The sequence below is a fragment of the Hirundo rustica genome, chromosome 1 (assembly GCF_015227805.2).
Source record: "Hirundo rustica isolate bHirRus1 chromosome 1, bHirRus1.pri.v3, whole genome shotgun sequence".
In the NCBI taxonomy this organism is placed as follows: Eukaryota; Metazoa; Chordata; class Aves; order Passeriformes; family Hirundinidae; genus Hirundo; species Hirundo rustica.
In genome coordinates, this window is record NC_053450.1 from 4496053 (window position 1) to 4515987 (window position 19935).

The window sequence follows — 19935 nt, forward strand, 5'->3', positions numbered from 1 at the left end:
GGTGAGCTGTGCACCTGCTGCTTGGTAATGTAGGTTAGGGTGCATTTTCCTCCAAGAGCATTCCTAAATTTTTATGTATCTAACAATATTATTGTGTTAATATCCAAAAGATTCAAATAAATTTGCACCCCAAAAGATGAGCCACTGCAGAGTCAGAGTATGGACCAATGTTTTGTAATTGACTTGCAATCTGTGTGACTTGAATTATATACTTGAGAATCTTTTGGGGGTCGAAGAGGATGGTGCAAGTGAGATTATGACAAGTCAGCTGACCTCTGAGTATCCTGTTCTGTTGCTAGTTTGCTGGTCCATGCTAAAGAGGTGCAGGCTGCAGCTCTGCAGAAGAAAGTAAGTAACAATTAAGGGGATAAAAATTGGTTCAAATATTGTGCAGCCCTGAGAGGCTACTTTGCTATAAAAATAATAATTAAAAAAGGCATTTAGAAGTATTGAACCAATGTTTCAGTTTCAAGTTCAAGATATTCTTCCTGACTTTGCCAGTGAGTAAATAAACATGGTGAGAGAAGCTGTCAGTGTCAGTGCTACAGGTGCTGGCGCCTGGTTCTCGGGCAAACTGTTATCAGGGATTGTTTTCCCAGATCAGATATGCAAAGCAGACTCCCCTTATCAGCTTTTCTAATCCCTTCGACCTCACATATACTCTGAGGCGCTTCCCATGGGTCTTTTCCTTGATAAGTGTTTCAGTCAGGCTTACCAAGATGCTTGAACAACTGTGTTTTATACAGACCCACCCTTTTAGAAGTAGAACTTCTTTTTAACTTCAAACTCCTTGTTAGTTGAAGTGAGAAGGGGTCACCCTTCGTGGACTTGGCTGGTCCATACACACATACATTCATAGGGTGCAATGGAATTTCCCTGACAGTCTGGTCAATGATGCCGAAGCCGGAGAGTCTGCCACACAGATTTTGATTGCAGGTTACCTTGGGGTTTACTTAGAAAATCAGGAGAAAGATTTCTAAGCTTGATATGCAAGAGTACAATTCAAATCTGGAGTTACTTCCTCCAGGCAAAACGCTGAAAGGTTATACTTGGGGATATTGCATCAAGGTTTCAGCCTGCAGACACTGAGTGGCTGCAGCAGGCAAAAATACGCTGGAAATTCCTCTTCTAGCAGTGAGGGTGTTTTAGAATAGCAGCAATTTGGCAGGCAACCAGTAAGGGCTTGTTTTAAAGCATCTGTGGTAATGCATTTATGAGGGGTCAATTTGTGGAATGCATGATCCAAGTATAGGTTAAGGAGTCAAGAGTAGCTGAATTCTAATTCTGACCTTCTCTCAGGGTTCCTTGTGTGTGCATGTGCAGCACCACAAAGGTTAAAGGAACATTTCTCAGGCTGCAAATTAGGAAATGCCCATGTTGACTTAATCCTTGGAGTGTGCTTCATGGCCCACCAGGACTCTTGGTTATGCTCCTTTTTAGGATATTTTTTTCCAGTCAAGTCCTCTTTTATTCTGTCTCCTGGACAGGCACCTGTCACTTAGGGAACAGCTATGTATTTTTCCCCTCCTAAATTATCAGTATGTACTTTATTTCTCGCACAATCAAACACTTCCTATTGCAGCAATATTAATCATTCATGGGCCTGGGCACTTCCAGCACCAAGTACTTCAGGGCAGTAATAGAGTTCAGCTAAGGCAAACAAATTGATTGGATGGAATGGTCTGCTGATCTTTCCCACCACCCTGTTTCATCTCCCATAAAGCTGACAGATTGCTTTGGCTCACATTGACGTTAACCATTGCTCTGCATCTGATCAGTTTTTTAAGGGTTGGGATAGAAGCTGCTCTTAAAATGTGATGTAGCCCAGAGAAGCTGTGGATGCCCCATCCCTGAAAAAGTTCAAGGCCAATCTGGATGGGGCTCTGAGCATCCTGGTCCAGTGGAAGGTGTCCCTTTGCATGGCAGGGGTTGGAATGAGATCATCTTGAAGGTTCCTTCCAACCCAAACAATTCTGTGATTCTATCATTGCAAATGAAGAGATGTCCCACCTCCTGCAGCCTCACCAGCACTTAGAGCAGACATTGAAGAGTTTTTTGCCAGCAAGGTGCATGAATGGCTTCGTCCAACATACTGTGGATCTGCTGACAGTCTCCTTGATTTCAGCAGATGTTGGCTCAGTTGTAGTTGAGCAAAGTACCTTGGGGATAGCTCTGGTGTTAGTAGAGAATTTTCTGCTCTATTATTTACATGGGTTTTTAAACAATGCCCGCTGAAATCAATGTCCCTCTTTTCATTAACTGCAGTTGGCTTTGTATCAGGCCTGGGAAGATGCACATCTTCCAGAAATGCCATTGGAAAATTTCTTTAAAAATCATTGAACAAAAATATACGACAGCATGGGATGATCAGCAGGGAAGAAAGTCCCATCTCTCTTTCATACAGTTGGCTTCCTGCTCATATCAGCAATAATTTAGATAATTAAATTGCTTAGTTCAGTAGTTGGAAGAGGCACAATCAACAAGCTGACTCTACTAAGATGTCAGATGTATTAGTGTGCTGGGTTTTATACTTGTTTTTCTTTTTTGTGTGTGTGTGAAAAGCTGTATAATTGGACACTGTCTTTTTCACCCCCGGCTAACCTCTTCTTCAGAGGAGCATACCAAAGACACTTAAAATTACATTATGAATGCCAGCATAGTTACAACATTTATATGGCATATGGTGATGTTCAGTGGCAGCAGACGAATGGATGAAATCAAGCACAATAATAGAATCAGCCCCCCTTGAATTTAACAGTAAGACAAACAGTTCAGTAGTATAATTTAGTAAAATGGAAGAGCTTGAATATTTTAATGAGAAATCTAAAGTAAATAATTGGGCATACTGTTAACATTCAACTTTGATTCAGTGGTCTTTGTACTGTCCCTGTAGGGTCTTTGAACTTTTGCTAGCATGAGGTAGAAAAAGTTTTATTAAATCACACTCCTGAAATGCTCATCTTACTTTGACTCCAGGTTTATTTTGTTTTGTTTTATGAACATTTGTGGCTGAATCACTCCTCCGAAGAATGAAGGAGTTCACGGTAAGTGTTCTGTGTTGTTCCATCTCTAACCCACGTGGGTTTTGCTGTTTGTGGCATCTCTCAAACTAGGACAGAAGAGCAGCATCTGGAGAGGCTGAGATGGGGTATATTCAGAACCAGTGCAAATTGCTTCTCCTAGAAGTGCCATGAAGTTTTCTTCACGGCCACATTCTCTGTGTCTGCCCCCCTCTGTGTCTTTTCCTTTAATTTTTTCAAGATGCCACTCCTAAACAGATAATTTTGCTTCTCATTTTCCACAAAAAAGTTTTTCATCCTTGTTTTCTGAATTGCAGTGTTGAGATGAGAAGTCCAAGTTCTCCTTTGGTTCTTTTTTTTTTAATTGATTTTTTTTGCTCTGAATTCCCCAAAGAGTATTTACTTATTTTTCAAAATTAGAGAGACCTTACCATAGATTCTAACTGACCCAAAACTCTACACTCACCCCCTCAAAAAGCTATTATGAAGCTGAAAGTTATATAGAACTCATGCCTATCTTTTGCATATTGTTTGTTCAGCTGTGAGATGGTATGAATAGCTTTATGCTGTGCTTGTATTTTGAGTGTAGAGGGCTTGCTCTAACATTCACCGACTTCTCAGCCAGGATGCCATTCCCACATCATGTCTGCATGTAGCCAGAAGTATTTGCTTCTTTTTTTCCCATTAAACTATTAAAAATGGAGCCTCAGACACAGAGTCCACAGTTCAGTAATAAACTCGGACGTGATAGGATTTGTCAGTTCATTTTGCAATATCCCTTTATGCATCACAAGGGAATCCCAAAGTTATGTTTGTGAAACAAAAAGAAAATAGGAGGTATTTTTAAATGATGTGCATAGACTTAGGCCTCTTTGAGCAAAATTATTCCCACATGATAGGCTGAACTAAAAATAATAGTAATAAAAAAAGAAAAAAAAAAATCCATGTGTGCCATTTGGAAATAGGGTTAAATAAAGAGAATTTCTTAGTCTTGGATCACTCTGAAACCTAAACTGTCCCAATTTGGGCTCCTTTTTGACCATTTCTCCTGGAAAGGGAAATAAATAGTGATCAGCTGCTGCAATTTCAAACTGGGCTCAGTCTCAAAGTGGCTAACTGAGATGGGAAAGAAACAAGTGTGGAAAACCCATCGCTAAAAATAAATTTTATTTGCAACCTTTCTTCTAACACCTCTGAAGACTTTGTTGGCATGACATGAGTCCTGCTGGTGTGAATGGGGCAATTTTCTGTCACTGGTATATTTGTACATAAAGTAGTTGCAAGTTAAGAGACTTGGTTCAATCCTATGTGCTATAAAAGTGGATAAAATGATATATTTTGGCCTGAATGCAAGAATATTATTGAAACATAAACGTGTATTAAAGCCACCACAAGTTATTATTATAGATTTTAAGCAGATGTTCTTATTTGATTTGTGGCTTTTTTTTTTTTCCCCCCACTAATTTTAGCCTAAATGGCTGTTCTGAGACACCATGCATCATTCAAAATGCAGAAACGAGTTCTTGAAGTGTTTTGGCAAGGAGAGGAGATGAATGAGGCCTTAGAGCCCTCAGGCCTGGCCACGAGGAAGTTCTTCTGCTGGGGTAGAATCCCACACGAACCAATGAGCCCTATCCACCAAGCTGCATCTGCTGCTCGCAGAGCCAGGGTTATTCTGCTGACTGACACCAGCTGGTGCTCTGCTCCTTTTATCCTGGCCTGGTGTAGGTTAGCAGCTGGCCAAGACTGTTTTTAAGAATGTATTTATAAAACTTCACAGCCGTGCAAGCCCAGACGCAGAGAAAGGATGTTCTGAGCTCGGCACTGGAAGTGCAGGATGTTGCTTGGCAGATCTGATTTCCCAGCTCTTGTTGCTGCCATGAACCTGCTGTCCTATCACTTGTACCCAAAAACAGTGTTTCCTAAAAAAATCCAGGGGAGCAAAAACCTTGGGCTGAAGACTCCCACAGATATTTTAAGTAATGCCTGTCCTGATCCCTCTGCAAGTGGCTGCCTGATTGGTATTTCAATAACATACTTATTTAGAAGGAAATTCTAACTCCTGTAGGGCACAGTGGTATTTTCATACCTTTTTTTACCCTGCAGCCTTTTCTAGCTGGCTCAAACCTGAACACCTCACTGTCTGGTAGGGACATCGTCTGGCTGAGGTGTAAACTACAGCATCTGATTGTGTCCTTTGTATTTAGGGTTGGTACATGAATAAATATGATTTTTTTTTTTAATTTAAATCTCTCTTGTATTTATGTTCCGCTGCTGGCAGATGCGTCCACATTTTATTTGCAGTGAAGGGTTTATTATAAGTATTGCTTTTCTCCTTGTTTGCATATGATACAGATTTCTGAAAGTAACCTGTTTTTTATCTTTTGGAAAGAGCCTATATTTTTTTTGTGGGGATAAGGATTTATAGTGACATGTTGACAACTTCGTAAGGTTTTTCCCCTTTGTAATTTCCTAAAGCAGCACATCATGCTGAGATACGTGGTAGAGATAGGCCCAACAGAACTGATCAAAACGGGTTTTGAACAAATGCTGACGCCACCATTCTTCCTGTAAGTGATTGCCACAGAACCTTACTGCTTTGAAAAGAAATACCCTAGAAGGCATAATTGACCCTGCAGCAATGAAGTACAGCAGACAGTATCCCCTTCATGACTTTTACCCAGCTGTCACCAGTAAGATGCAGACCTGCATGTTAAAAACTGAGAAGGCAGAACTTCCCCAAGAAAATGGACAAAGAAATCATTAGAATTCTTAAAGAGGAAAAGAAGGAATCAGGAGTTGGAAAAAAGTTTCTGAAAATAGTGCCTCAGGCAGTGAGAACTGCAGAGTGGAAGCTGGTTTCTACCTTCTGGGTGTGCAAACAGTAGATCAAACTACAATGACATTATGATATAATAAAAAAATAATAAAACAAGAGTAATAACAGAATTCTTTTTAAAAAGTGTTGATCCACTGTTAGAAAACACAGCTTAACTTTTAACAGCCCAGTCACTTTGCCTGGCTTCTTACAATACCTTCTGACTTCAGTGATTCCACTCAAAGTCAACTCAAACCAAAGGCCTTATATTGAAGATAATGCTGAGCTTTTTTACACCTTTAAGTAAATAGTGGAAAGACATGTTTTGAAACTGCTGAGTTCACTCCTACAAAAAAGGACTGCTGGAAACAAATACATACACACAAACAGTGGTGTATTTTTAGCATTTGTCATTTTTGGGGCTCCAGAACTGAAAGCAGTGATGGGTGTAGTGGCAATGGGTTGTGTGTGTGATTTGTAGTGGTTTGTATCTGGGCTCTGCACTATGTTATTTCCTAACGATGAATGCATGGGAGGGCCAGGTCAGGAATGGTTTCCACTCCAGTAGGCTGATTGTGTAGTTGGCAGTGGGCTCAATTAAAGTATAATAATCTGGTAATCTCTCTCCTGTTTCCATTCAGCTGCTTCGCAGTGAATAGAACCAGTGAACGAGTATAGCTTTTGAAAAGTACATGAACTCCTGCCTCTTTGTCTGAGCAGTTTATGTCTAGTCAAGTAAAATGACAGGCAGAAGAGGCGACTCTCCAAAACGTTGCTCTCATGATTTGCATCATTACTGCCGTTTGTGTTGCTGTGAGATAACACTTGCTCTTTATTTCACTTTCTAGGCTTCGGGTTGGATTTCTAGCAAGCTTTGCACCACGGAGAAAAGACGAACTGATGTGAGAAAGGAGATATGGATATGTCCATGATGGGAAGATGCTGTGTGCCCCATCTCTTGGTTCTTCTCATGTTCATGTTCAGCGGGCAGAGAACTGAGGCACAAAGAGCAGGTACGCACTCAATTTACTGCCTTGTGCCCTGGAGCTGCTGCGGCTCTCCCATGGCTGGGAAGCCATCACTTCTAGGAACAAATCTATGGACAACCCAAGACATTTACCACTGGAAATACATAAAACAGACCTTAGGGATGGAGAAAGCTTAGGGGTCACGGCTGCAATTTACTTGGGGTCTTTCATTCTGTTGCAGGCTTAGAATGTTTAGCTCAGCAAAGAGGAGCGGCAAGAGGAGTAGCTCACCACAACTTGCTCTGGATGTGCTCCATCTACCCTACACTGGCATGGAGATCACTTCTTCCATCGCCTCCTGTGGGTGTCAGATGAGACTGGTGAATCTTCTGCCTGGCTGTGACTTTCCTGTGAGCTAAACAGGGCCAGGGCACTGTTCATACCCTCCCTTGATTCAAGATATTTGAAGGATGTGTTGATGTGGGATGTGGTGCTTAGGGACATGGTTTAGCGATGTACTTAACAATGTTGGGCTCATGGTTGAACTTCATGGTCTTAAAGGTCTTTTCCAAGCTAAGTGACTCTAGGATTATGTTTCTCTACTGTCTAGTTATTAGCATGGTCTCTGGCACAGCTTTTGGCCTGGGCTCGTGAGCACTCTGCCCCACATGTCACTGAATGCATTACAGGATGAGGTAGCTGAGGGACTGTTCTTTTAGGGATCCTTGACAAGGACACGTTGGTTTTTGTGTGGCAACAAGAAGAGTTATCTGGCATCTTTATCACACCTCCAGTTAAAAATGATTGTAGACCCACACAATGTTTTTATAAGAATCCAAAGGCATTTTGAGATGGAGTTTTTCTGTCTCTTTTTCTAGGAAAGCTGTGATTCTGTAGGCTTGGGTAATTTATAAGAAAGAAAAGGCTTTTTTAGACCTTCTTTTGGCTTAAGGAATAGCTGCTTTACAGCTTTCTTATGTGATCTCTCTATAAGATTTTGGGTGAAGTTTACCAGGAATAAATACTTAGTAACCAAAGTGAAATTTCACTTTTTTTTTCTGCTTCTGGACCTGTCTCAGGCAGTATATAGTGAAGCCATTTATATGTTCATTCTGTGCTTACTTTAAATAATTTTGGGCTTATGGCTTGCTTGTGAACTATTTTTAAAAGAAATATTGCAAAACAGTTGGTTCAGTGTCTGAGTAGATGAACACAACACCTTGAATCATGTTCCCAGAGAGCCTTTCTGCAATTAGAAAACTGAAATTTTGATTACTATGAGTTACCTTGCATATTCCCTTAACATGAACTTGATTGTTTCTGCCAGTGAAAAGTACTGTTATGGCATTCTTGGAAAACGATCAGTTTTGTCCAACAGTGGACATTAGAGTGCTAAAAATGCAGACTGATATTTATTAAAAGCATTTCTGCAGAATTTCATTTTACTGCCACCAGTAAAATGAATCCTGAAGGACCATGTTTTTCCTTCCTGCAATACTGCCTTGAATAAGCATCACTTTTTAAACCTTAACTCCCCCTTGTTTTAAGGCTCATTGCCCTTGAACATAGACAGGATTCATTATGTCTGTTCTGTTTCTTTTGAAATTGCTGTTGTCTCACCTGCTGAGAGTCATTAAAATGAGTAACAGGAGGGTCTGTACCTTGTGGGTTTTGCTCTCCAGTTAGTCTCACCTAATTAACATTCTTTCAGCCAGACTAGATTAATATAAGAATGAATTTAGGAAGGAGGCAAGGTGGGGAAGTGTAAGTTTCTTTCTTAACTTTTACTGTTAATTTTTTATATTCTCCAAAAATCAAGCAGAATCACACTTGAGAGTCCAACTGATATACACAGATGTAATGTAACTTGCATGCCATAATATAAAATGATATAAACCATCATCTCCACTCTCAGATTTCCTTTGAGAGAGTTTTCCCAGACAGACTTTTCTTGATGTGGAGTGAGAGACAAGCACTCCCTTACTCACAAAATGCCATCACAGAACACAGTCCCACATGAAGGTTTTGGCTGGGATACAGTTAATTTTCCTCACAGTAGCTGCTCTGGGACTGTGCTTTGGACTTCTGCTGGAAACAGTATTGATGACATAGGGATGTTTTTGTTACTGCTGAGCAGAGCTCACACTGAGCCAAGGCCTTTTTTATTCTTCCTCACACCAGCCAAGAGGCTGGGGGAGCACAAGAAATTGGGAGGGGACAAAGTCAGGACAGCTGCCCCCAAGTGACCAAAGGGATATCCCAAACCATGTAGTGTCATGCTCAGAAATAAAATTGTGGGACGACACTTGGCTGGAGACTCCTGCTTAGGGACTGCGAGTCAGTCAGTGGTGAGCAACTGCTTTCATTTGCATTACTCTTCTTTCTTGGGTTTTATTTATAGCTCTTTGTTATTTTGCTTTTCACAGAAACTTCTTGTTTATTCTATTTTATTTTATTTTATTTTATTTTAATTTAATTTAATTTAATTTAATTTAATTTTTAATTTTTTTTTTATTTTATTTTTTAAACTTTCTTCTCTCAACCCATGAGTTTTCCCCCTTTCATCTTTCCAATTCTCTTCCCTCCAGTCCTGCTGAGGGCAGTGAGTGAGGGGCTCTGTGGTGCATAGTTGCCAGCTGGGATTAAACCACAACAATAGTTTCTAAAGAGATCCCATGTGGATGGGCTGATCCTAATGCGATCCCAATCCCATATGCAGTAGTTGTTCCCAGAGTCCCTACAGCACCTGGGATGTACTGGGATGTACTCTGCTACAGAAGTCAACACAGCAGCAGATGACGCTCCTTTCTCATCTCTTGCCACACTCCAGGTGTACATTCAACCACTCTCATGGTCATCATGCAATGCCTTGAGCATTGGCATACTCTTTTATAATGCTTTTACTCTTTTCTGAAGCTGAGCTACCCGCTCCCTCGTTTCCAGTGCTGTGGGCTGTTCTGGAATTCTTCCATTCTGGGCAGGGTCGCAACCCTGGGATGAGCAAAAGAGCCAGAGCTCATTTGTGTCAAAGTCTGAGTATGGGAGAAGTCTTTGTGATCTTCCTGTAGGTTCAGATGCTGGAATTCAGTAGGAAATATGTAATTTTACCACTGGTTCAAACATGCAGTTCTACTTTTTGAGACAATATGAGACAAGAACTGCTGGAAAAGCAATGGTTGGCAGCTGTGACCAAGCTTTCAGATCTTTGTAGAGCAGCTTTCAGTCTTAAAACTCATGATTTATTAGGGATTATGGTTGTCCTGGTTTGGGACAAATTTGGGAGAAAACCCCTGTATAGGATCCCTCTAAGGAAGCAAACCCACGTGGCCCCTCCCTCCAACCGGTCCGGAAAAAAACCAAAACCCTCTTTGGAGAAAAGTGGAAAAAACTATTTTACTAAACAAATGAAGTGCATACAAGTATAAAGAATGAATAGTATGAAACAATAAAACCTCTCCTTCTGAAGTGAGATGGCAAACTGAGAAAGTCCTTGCCGTGGGTGTAGCTCGGCTCTCTCTCAGCGTCTCCAGTCCCAGTCCCTCCGGCGCTGCTGGAAAATGCCGAGGTCCAGGCCCCGGTGGGCCGCAGGTGCAGCCCCCAGTGCTCCCCTGGGTTTTCAGTCCAGAGCAGGTTTGAACAGTTCCAAGAAAAAGGAAAAAAACAGTCCAGGGAAATTCTCTGCCCTAGCTAGCTGAAACTAACTAAAAGCAAAGAAAAAAAAATCTCTGTCCTGCAGTCTCTCCAAGCCTCCGCCGGACACGCCGTCCGCAGAAGAATGTGGAGGAGTCAGGCAGTTTTCTCAAAACAAACTCCGTGCTTCTCCTTGCTCTTAGAACCAGTCTTAAAGGCACAGGACTCAATATACAGCACAAACAGAACAGACGATTGGGGATACAGGCATCATAAAGTTACCCTAGGACATTCCACCCCTTGTATCCCCATATCGTCAATTTACTAAAACTAATATATATTCCAGCTCTACACACACATACATCTATATAAAAACAATATGCAATATACAGCTACATACAGTGGCAGTACCATTTAGCACACAGTGATAATTACACACAGTTCTCACCCAACAATCAAATCTCCCTGGGGTACACATCGTGTGGTTCCATCTTTCTGCATTACCCACCATGTGCAGCCTGGTCCCTGAGCAAAGACAATCCCACGGATGGGATCCTCTGTACTTGAAGCAGAATTGATCCAAACTCTCTTCCCTAACAAACCTCTTACATGTACTACTGGGACTTTCTCTCCATCTACTGTATGTAGGGACTCAGATTGGGCAGGGCCTGCTCTGTTGGTGGAACCTCGGGTGTTAACTAACCAGGTGGCCTTTGCTAGATGCTGCTCCCAGTTTTTGAATGATCCCCCACCCAGTGCTTTCAGGGTGGTTTTTAGCAGTCCATTATATCTTTCTATTTTCCCTGAAGCTGGTGCATGATAGGGGATATGGTACACCCACTCAATGCCACGTTCCCTAGCCCAGTTGTTGATGAGGCTGTTCTTGAAATGAGTTCCATTGTCTGACTCAATTCTCTCGGGGGTACCATGCCTCCAAAGAACTTGTTTTTCAAGGCCTAGAATGGTGTTACGGGCCGTAGCGTGAGGCACAGGGTAGGTCTCCAGCCATCCTGTGGTGGCCTCTACCATTGTGAGCACGTAGCGCTTGCCTTGGCGGGTTTGGGGAAGGGTGATGTAGTCAATCTGCCAGGCTTCCCCGTACTTATACTTGGACCATCGCCCGCCATACCACAGGGGCTTCACCCGCTTGGCCTGCTTGATGGCAGCACACGTCTCACAGTCATGGATAACTTGAGAAATACTGTCCATGGTTAGATCCACCCCTCGGTCTCGGGCCCACTTATAGGTGGCATCTCTGCCCTGATGGCCTGAGGCATCATGGGCCCATCGAGCTAGAAACAACTCTCCTTTGTGTTGCCAATCTAAGTCTATCTTTGACACCTCTATCTTGGCAGCCTGATCTACCTGCTCGTTGTTTCGGTGCTCCTCATTAGCCCGACTCTTGGGGACATGGGCATCTACATGACGGACTTTGACAGGTAGCTTCTCTACCCGAGTGGCAATGTCCTTCCACTCATCTGCAGCCCAGATTGGCTTTCCCCTACGCTGCCAGTTGGCCTTTTTCCACTTCTCCAGCCATCCCCACAGAGCATTGGCTACCATCCACGAATCAGTGTAGAGGTAGAGCTTTGGCCATTTCTCTCTTTCAGCAATGTCCAGAGCCAGTTGAACAGCTTTGAGCTCAGCGAGTTGGCTTGACCCACCTTCTCCTTCAGTGGCTTGTGCAACCTGTCTTGTGGGGCTCCATACAGCTGCTTTCCACTTCCGGTTCATCCCTACGATGCGGCAGGAACCGTCAGTGAAAAGAGCATAGCGTGTTTCTTCTGCTGGCAGTTGGTTGTAGGGTGGAGCTTCTTCAGCACGTGTCACTTGTTCCTGCTCCTCTTCATCCATGAGACCAAAGTTTTCACCTTCCGGCCAGTTTGTAATTATCTCCAAAATCCCAGGGCGATTTGGGTTTCCAATGCGGGCGCGCTGAGTGATGAGGGCAATCCATTTGCTCCATGTGGCATTGGTGGCATGGTGGATAGAGGGAACTTCTGCTTTGAACATCCATCCCAGCACTGGTAGTCGAGGTGCCAGCAGGAGTTGTGTTTCAGTCCCTACTACTTCTGAGGCAGCTTGAACTCCTTCATAGGCAGCCAAGATTTCCTTCTCTGTTGGAGTGTAGTTGGCTTCGGACCCTCTGTAACTTCGGCTCCAGAATCCTAGTGGTCGGCCCCGAGTCTCCCCAGGCCCCTTCTGCCAAAGGCTCCAGGACAGGCCATTGCTCCCGGCTGCTGAGTAGAGCACGTTCTTCACATCTGGTCCCGTCCTCACTGGGCCAAGGGCTACTGCATGAGCGATCTCCTGCTTGATCTGGGCAAAGGCTTGTTGCTGTTCAGGGCCCCAGTGGAAATCGTTCTTCTTGCGGGTGACCAGGTAGAGAGGGCTCACAATCTGGCTGTACTCAGGAATGTGCATCCTCCAGAAACCTATGGCGCCTAGGAAAGCTTGTGTTTCCTTTTTGTTAGTTGGTGGGCACATTGCTGTGATCTTGTTGATGACTTCAGTGGGAATCTGACGCCTTCCATCGTGCCACTTTACTCCCAGAAACTGGATCTCTCGAGCAGGTCCCTTAACTTTGCTCTTCTTGATAGCAAAGCCAGCCTTCAGGAGAATCTGGATGATCTTCTCTCCTTTCTCAAACACTTCCATTGCTGTGTTTCCCCACACAATGATATCATCGATGTACTGTAGATGTTCCGGAGCCTCACCCTTTTCCAGTGCAGCCTGGATCAGTCCATGGCAGATGGTGGGGCTGTGTTTCCACCCCTGGGGCAGTCGGTTCCAGGTGTACTGTACGCCCCTCCAGGTGAAAGCAAACTGAGGCCTGCATTCTGCAGCCAGAGGAATGGAGAAAAATGCATTAGCAATGTCAATTGTGGCGTACCACTTTGCTGCCTTGGACTCCAGCTCGTACTGGAGTTCCAGCATGTCCGGCACAGCAGCGCTCAATGGTGGAGTCACTTCGTTCAAGGCACGGTAGTCCACAGTCAGTCTCCATTCTCCGTCAGACTTGCGCACAGGCCAGATGGGGCTGTTGAAGGGTGAGTGGGTTTTGCTGACCACCCCTTGGCTCTCCAGCTCCCGAATCATCTTGTGGATGGGGATCACAGCATCTCGAGTTGTTCTGTACTGTCGGCGATGCACTATTGAAGTGGCAATTGGCACTTGTTGCTCTTCCACCCTCAGAAGACCTACAGCAGATGGGTTCTCTGATAGTCCAGGCAAGGTATTCAACTGCTTAACACCCTCTGTCTCTACAGCTGCTATCCCAAATGCCCACCTAAATCCCTTTGGGTCTTTGAAATACCCATTTCGGAGGAAGTCTATGCCCAAAATGCATGGAGCTTCTGGGCCAGTCACAATAGGGTGTCTCTTCCACTCATTTCCAGTCAGGCTCACATCAGCCTCCACCAAAGTAAAATCTTGTGAACCCCCTGTCACACTAGCAATGGAAACAGATTCTTCCCCCACATGTCTTGATGGAAGTAATGTGCACTGTGCACCAGTATCAACTAAGGCCTCGTATTTTTGTGGTTCTGATGTGCCAGGCCAACGAATCCACACAGTCCAAAAAACACGGTTTTCCCTAGCCTCTACCTGGCTAGAGGCAGGGCCCCTCTAAGCCTGATTATCCTTATTTCCCTGGGTAACCGGAGCTGCTTCCTTCTTGCTGAAACTTCCTCTCATAGTCTTGCCATCCAACAATTCATGCAGCCGTTGTGTCATAGCATCAGTAGATTCTCCATCCCATCTTTTCATGTTTTCTCCACAATCACGCAGGAAGGACCACAGCTTAGCCCGTGGGATGCCTTTTCCCTCTCTATCTAGGGAACGTTTGCGTGTGGTGCCAGAGCCCCTAACTTGTACTGCAGAGATCTGGAGAATGTCCTGCTTGAGTTCTTTGTGATTCTCCTCCATCTTGTCTGCTAATCCCCGCACCTGTGTTTCCAGAGCTGCAATTCTTGCATGTGTTGGACCATGCACAGCATCTGCATATGTTCGTAGCTTCTTCGCCATATCAAGTACGGTCTCCTCTGTCTCATCCCGCTTCATTATTGCTAAAGCAGAGGAGTATTCTTGTGGCCCAAGTCGTACAAGTTTTCGCCACATCACAGGTGTACATGGTACCAAGTCGGGGTTCCTAGTGTTTATGTCCTCTGAGAAGACAATCTCTGCCACTGCCATTTCCCTCAAGCGCTGGATCCCTTGTTCAATGGTTTTCCACTGGGTTTGCTGCATATAGAGATCGTCGGCACACAGATATCTTTGTGCCACACTTCCCAGGACCCGTTCCCAGAGACTGCAAGGACTAGCCTCCCTCATCATTTCTTGGTCAATAACTGGATCATGTGACAGGGATCCCAGATGTCTCGCTTCAGTGCCATCCAGTATTGTAGCCTCGCCTGCAGCATCCCAAAGACGGACTAACCAACTAATTATAGATTCATCAGGTTGTCGAGTATAATCCTTTCTTAGGCCACGAAGATCCTTCAGGGAAAAGGACTCAATAGTATCTCCTGCTCTTGCAGCAGTTGGTCGGGCTCCTGCTCTTGCAGCAGTTGGTTGGGCTCCTGATGTTGTAGCAGCTGGTTGGGCTCCTGATCGTGTGCTAGTTGGTTGGACTCCCGATCTTGTGCCAGTTGATTTGGCTTCCGATTTTGTATCAGTTGGTTCGGCTTCTGACTGTGTATCATCAGTTGCTTCAGCTTCTGATTGTGTGTCAGGTGGTTTGACTCCTGACTGGGTGTCAGGAGGCATTGAGGATCCTTCACCTGAATCATCGTCTACTGGTCGATCGGTTTTGTCCGTGTGCTTCTTTCCCTTCTTTACTGCAGCAACTGCCGGTGTCTTAGCCTCACTGTCTGGTTTAGCTGCAGCCTGAATAGCTGTGGGGTTGGCTGCAGCCTGAGTGACTGATTTATCTCCCTGCTCCCTTGCCTCTATCTGCTGCCCTACAGTGTTCAGCAGTGCGTGACTCATTCTAGAAAAGCTATAAACCATATAGAGGAAAGTCACCAGGTGAAATACCAGGGAGGTGGGGTCTTTAACATTCAGGAGACGCTGAACCTTCTCCAAAAGTGATGTAACTGACTCAAAAGAGAAGAAGGAAAGAAGAGGCTGAAGAGCCTCATCCCCTACTCCTCCTCTAACAAACTGGGTGCAATTGTTGATAAATCCCCAAAACATGCTGCTGGAACTAGGACGCAGGGTAGGACGAAAAAACCATAAACTGAACATACCCAGAACAAACTCCAGTATCTTTATAAGCTTCTTGTAAACCATAATCACCGAACCCAGCAAAATAGCTATTCTAATTTGTGCATCCCTAATGTAAAAGCTGTATGTTAGGGACAATATTGGAGCTATTTCTGGGTAAGAAAACAAACCTAGGGACCAGAAAGGTATTAAAACCTCAAAAAAGCCTAGGGAACAGAAATGCAGAAAAGACTCCATTCTAAGAGACATTAGGAATTCAAGAAGCAACATGGCCACTGACTGTTTGATCCCCACCCAAAGGACAACCAAAAAAATGCAGTTAATAATAATCAATACAAGTTTTTTCCACTCTCTCAAGCCCCACGTTGGGCGCCAGTTAAAAATATGTCCTGGTTTGGGAGAAAACCCCTGTATAGGATCCCTCTAAGGAAGCAAACCCACGTGGCCCCTCCCTCCAACCGGTCCGGAAAAAAACCAAAACCCTCTTTGGAGAAAAGTGGAAAAAACTATTTTACTAAACAAATGAAGTGCATACAAGTATAAAGAATGAATAGTATGAAACAATAAAACCTCTCCTTCTGAAGTGAGATGGCAAACTGAGAAAGTCCTTGCCGTGGGTGTAGCTCGGCTCTCTCTCAGCGTCTCCAGTCCCAGTCCCTCCGGCGCTGCTGGAAAATGCCGAGGTCCAGGCCCCGGTGGGCCGCAGGTGCAGCCCCCAGTGCTCCCCTGGGTTTTCAGTCCAGAGCAGGTTTGAACAGTTCCAAGAAAAAGGAAAAAAAACAGTCCAGGGAAATTCTCTGCCCTAGCTAGCTGAAACTAACTAAAAGCAAAGAAAAAAAAATCTCTGTCCTGCAGTCTCTCCAAGCCTCCGCCGGACACGCCATCCGCAGAAGAATGTGGAGGAGTCAGGCAGTTTTCTCAAAACAAACTCCGCGCTTCTCCTTGCTCTTAGAACCAGTCTTAAAGGCACAGGACTCAATATACAGCACAAACAGAACAGACGATTGGGGATACAGGCATCATAAAGTTACCCTAGGACAATGGTCTATAATACTGGTTTAAATAAATATAAGTATATATATATATGTACATTTTATCCACTTGGGGTATTATATTGATAAATCGTGGGCATCAGTAGCACTTTTATGGCTCTACTACTTCCTGACTTGCGTGTCCAGAAACAGCTAAAAAACATCTCCTGAGAGATCTATTTTTTTTGGCAAGTGTCTGAAAAATACACAACCAGTCTGGATTGATATAAGGCAAGCAAGTTGCAATTAAAATAGCTTTGTGTATTGGATTTTACAGGCCTCAGATTGCAAATTTCATGGTTGGAGGCAAAGGGATTGTTGTGGGGATAAATGAACTTTTCCCTTACAAGGCAGCTGCCCTTTGTTGTTGAGGAACATATTCCAAAATTCAGTAAGTCATCCTTTAGTCAATAGTCAGTGGCAGAAAGCCTCAAATTTGAAATGATCTTGTTATAGACCTGCTATATCAACGTATCCTGCTGGGCAAAAGAACTGTTTCTAGCTAAGCATAAATGAATCATAACATTAATGCAAGATGGGACATGAAAGCTTCATTTCTCAGGGTCAAGATTGGCATAGGCAAGGTCAGGACAGGGCTTTTGATCTGTCCAGGTCATTTCAGAGCACTGCCTGAGCAAAGGCACTGCAAGTCAGAGAAAAATATCTTCATGTACATGCAGGGGGTGTAGCTGAAGGATGGGTCAGAGATAGAAGCAAAGGAAGGGAAAGGGTTTCCATTTCAAAGCAAAGTCTGTGCTGCTCTGTAGATGCCCTGGAACTGATGAGGTGAAACACAAGGAAGAAGGGCTGGGAATCTGCTCTTCCTCTACAGGATAGGAAGAAGGTTTTTCTGCCTCCTCCAAATTGCTCACTGAGGAGCTCTGTCTAGGGAATACTTGGTTATGTCTGGTCCTTTGTGTTCATCTCTGCTTAACAATGTTTTCTGCCACTCTTGCAGGTTGCAAGAGTGTTCACTATGACCTTGTGTTCCTCTTGGACACCTCCTCCAGCGTCGGAAAAGAAGATTTTGAGAAAGTTCGTCAGTGGGTGTCTAATTTGGTGGAAACATTTGAGATTGGCCCAGACAAAACTCGTGTAGGTGTGGTGCGATACAGCGATCGTCCAACCACAGAGTTCGACCTGGGAAAGTACAAAACCCGTGAGGAAATCAAAGAGGCTGCTCGAAAGATTCAGTATTATGGGGGTAACACGAACACTGGAGATGCTCTCAGGTACATCACCACCTACAGTTTTTCCAAAGAAGCTGGAGGGAGACTTAGTGATCGAACTGTTAAAAAAGTGGCTATCCTTTTGACGGATGGAAGGAGCCAGGATTTTGTCTTGGATCCAGCCACTGCAGCCCATCAGGCTGGGATCAGGATTTTTGCTGTGGGTGTTGGAGAAGCCTTAAAAGAGGAACTTGATGAGATTGCTTCAGAGCCCAAGTCTGCTCACGTGTTTCACGTCTCTGATTACAATGCCATTGATAAAATTCGGGGGAAGCTGAGGAGGCGTCTCTGTGAGAGTAAGTAGAGCTTCTCTTTCTGCAGAATTAGAATAGGTTCAGTTAGCATATAGATATGAAAATCTGTGATTGTTTTCTTTCATGCTTATATTTTATTTTTGTACCTTCTACTCAATTCCATTCTGTAGGAGATCACTGTTCAAGGCCAGGTTGGGTGGAGCTTTGAGCAACCTGATCTAGTAGAGTATTGCTCACAGGAGGATTTGGAATTAGGAGATCTTTAAGGTCCCTTCCAACCCAAACTATTCTCTGATGTTATGATTCTATGATTTTTCTACAGGAGATGTGATGGGTTTTTCTGGTAAGTCAGTATTAACTATAGGTCAGCTTCCAGAGTAAACCATGAATTCCCTTTTGGCTCTGATATAGTTCAATTACTTTATAATAACTTGGACTACTGAATATGAATAGTGATGTCTTATTTATACCCAGATTTTGGGTTACTTTGTATAGGACCCTTTTCCACCTTATTTTCTGGAATTGTACTCTGAAGAGAATGCTCTGGGTGCTGCTGGGAATGATCCTTAAGGAAGCAAAAGGATGTTTGTGCTTTTCTTCCTTTCAGCATCTCAACTCTACTGACAACTGGTGTTCTCTAGTGCTCTGGCTGCCAACAGCATAAGCATTGGTGATGTTTTGAATGACTTTTAATGGAGAAAAGTGTGGGGAATTTGCACTGCATAATTTTGATTTTCCAGCTCCTTGGTGAAGAGGATGGGAATGGCATTGTGGCTGGTATCTCCCAGCACTTTAACAGGAACAGCAATCGCACAGCCTGTTCTCCTTCCACCGCTGATAAATCACTGTCTTGTTCTTAGTGACTTTGTGAAAGCTGCCTAGTTTTTCTGCTTTTTGCAGTGTGTGTCATGACTACTGTGAACAGGCCTCATAGCTGATGTTGTGAAGATCTGGTATTGCTTTCTGTGACCTCCCTTTGTAAGAAAAAAGCTCTAGGCTTATATAGGGTCTGTAAAGAGTGACGAGGTCAAGCAGGCAGACTCTAGTTGACATTACCCAGCAATATCAAGGTGTTACTGCTTTTACAGCCTAAACATAAATGGGTAATGAATGGTGTAGTCCCAATACAAATGGAAGTCATGGGGAATAATGACTGTAAGCTATGCAGACTGAAGAAGCTTGTTTTTTTTCTGTGAAAATCTTATGTAATCAGACACATGACTAGGCTCTAATAGAAAATGGTAAAGCTTTCCGATTGGCACACCTGACAAACTCAAACAACTTCCTGTTGCAGCTGCTGAACACCAAAAATGTGATTTTCCTTTGCAATTCTTTTATTTTTCTTTTCCAAAGAAAGTGTTTACTCTGCTTTGTACCTGGGCCATCATTTGTTGCCTGCTCAAAAAAATCTGTTACCTGCCTGTCAGATACCATCTGTCTGTGGCATTCTGAGCCCATCCTGTATCCACACGGGCCAGCATAATGCTTCTCATTCAATTGCAAAGGATCACCAGGATCATCCTTCATCCTGAATATGATGACAGTCACTCTCCAAGGTGTTTGCTTCTACCTGCACTGGTGAGCTCAGTGAGAAATGGGGTCATTTCATCACACATCTCTGCTGCTCCTTCTTCCTAGGAGGGAGAACTCCTCACACTCTTTCCCTGTTCTGGCAGGAGCTCCTCCCTGCATGTGTACACGGGTCCTGCCAGGAGTTTTCTCCAGCACAGGCTTCTTCAGGCATTCCCCTGCTCTGGTG

The 19935-nt window shown here is 43.9% G+C and overlaps 1 protein-coding gene across 1 annotated transcript in view; it reads left to right on the forward strand.

Annotated features, from left to right (window-relative positions):
• COL22A1 (collagen type XXII alpha 1 chain) overlaps positions 1 to 19935 on the forward strand; it is a 239922-nt gene that overhangs the window by 21090 nt on the left and 198897 nt on the right. Inside the window, exons 2-3 of the mRNA XM_040065878.2 lie at positions 6687 to 6851; positions 17652 to 18218. Coding sequence (XP_039921812.1) covers positions 6755 to 6851; positions 17652 to 18218 — 664 coding nt within the window. The 5' untranslated portion in view covers positions 6687 to 6754. The remainder of the gene's footprint in view (positions 1 to 6686; positions 6852 to 17651; positions 18219 to 19935) is intronic.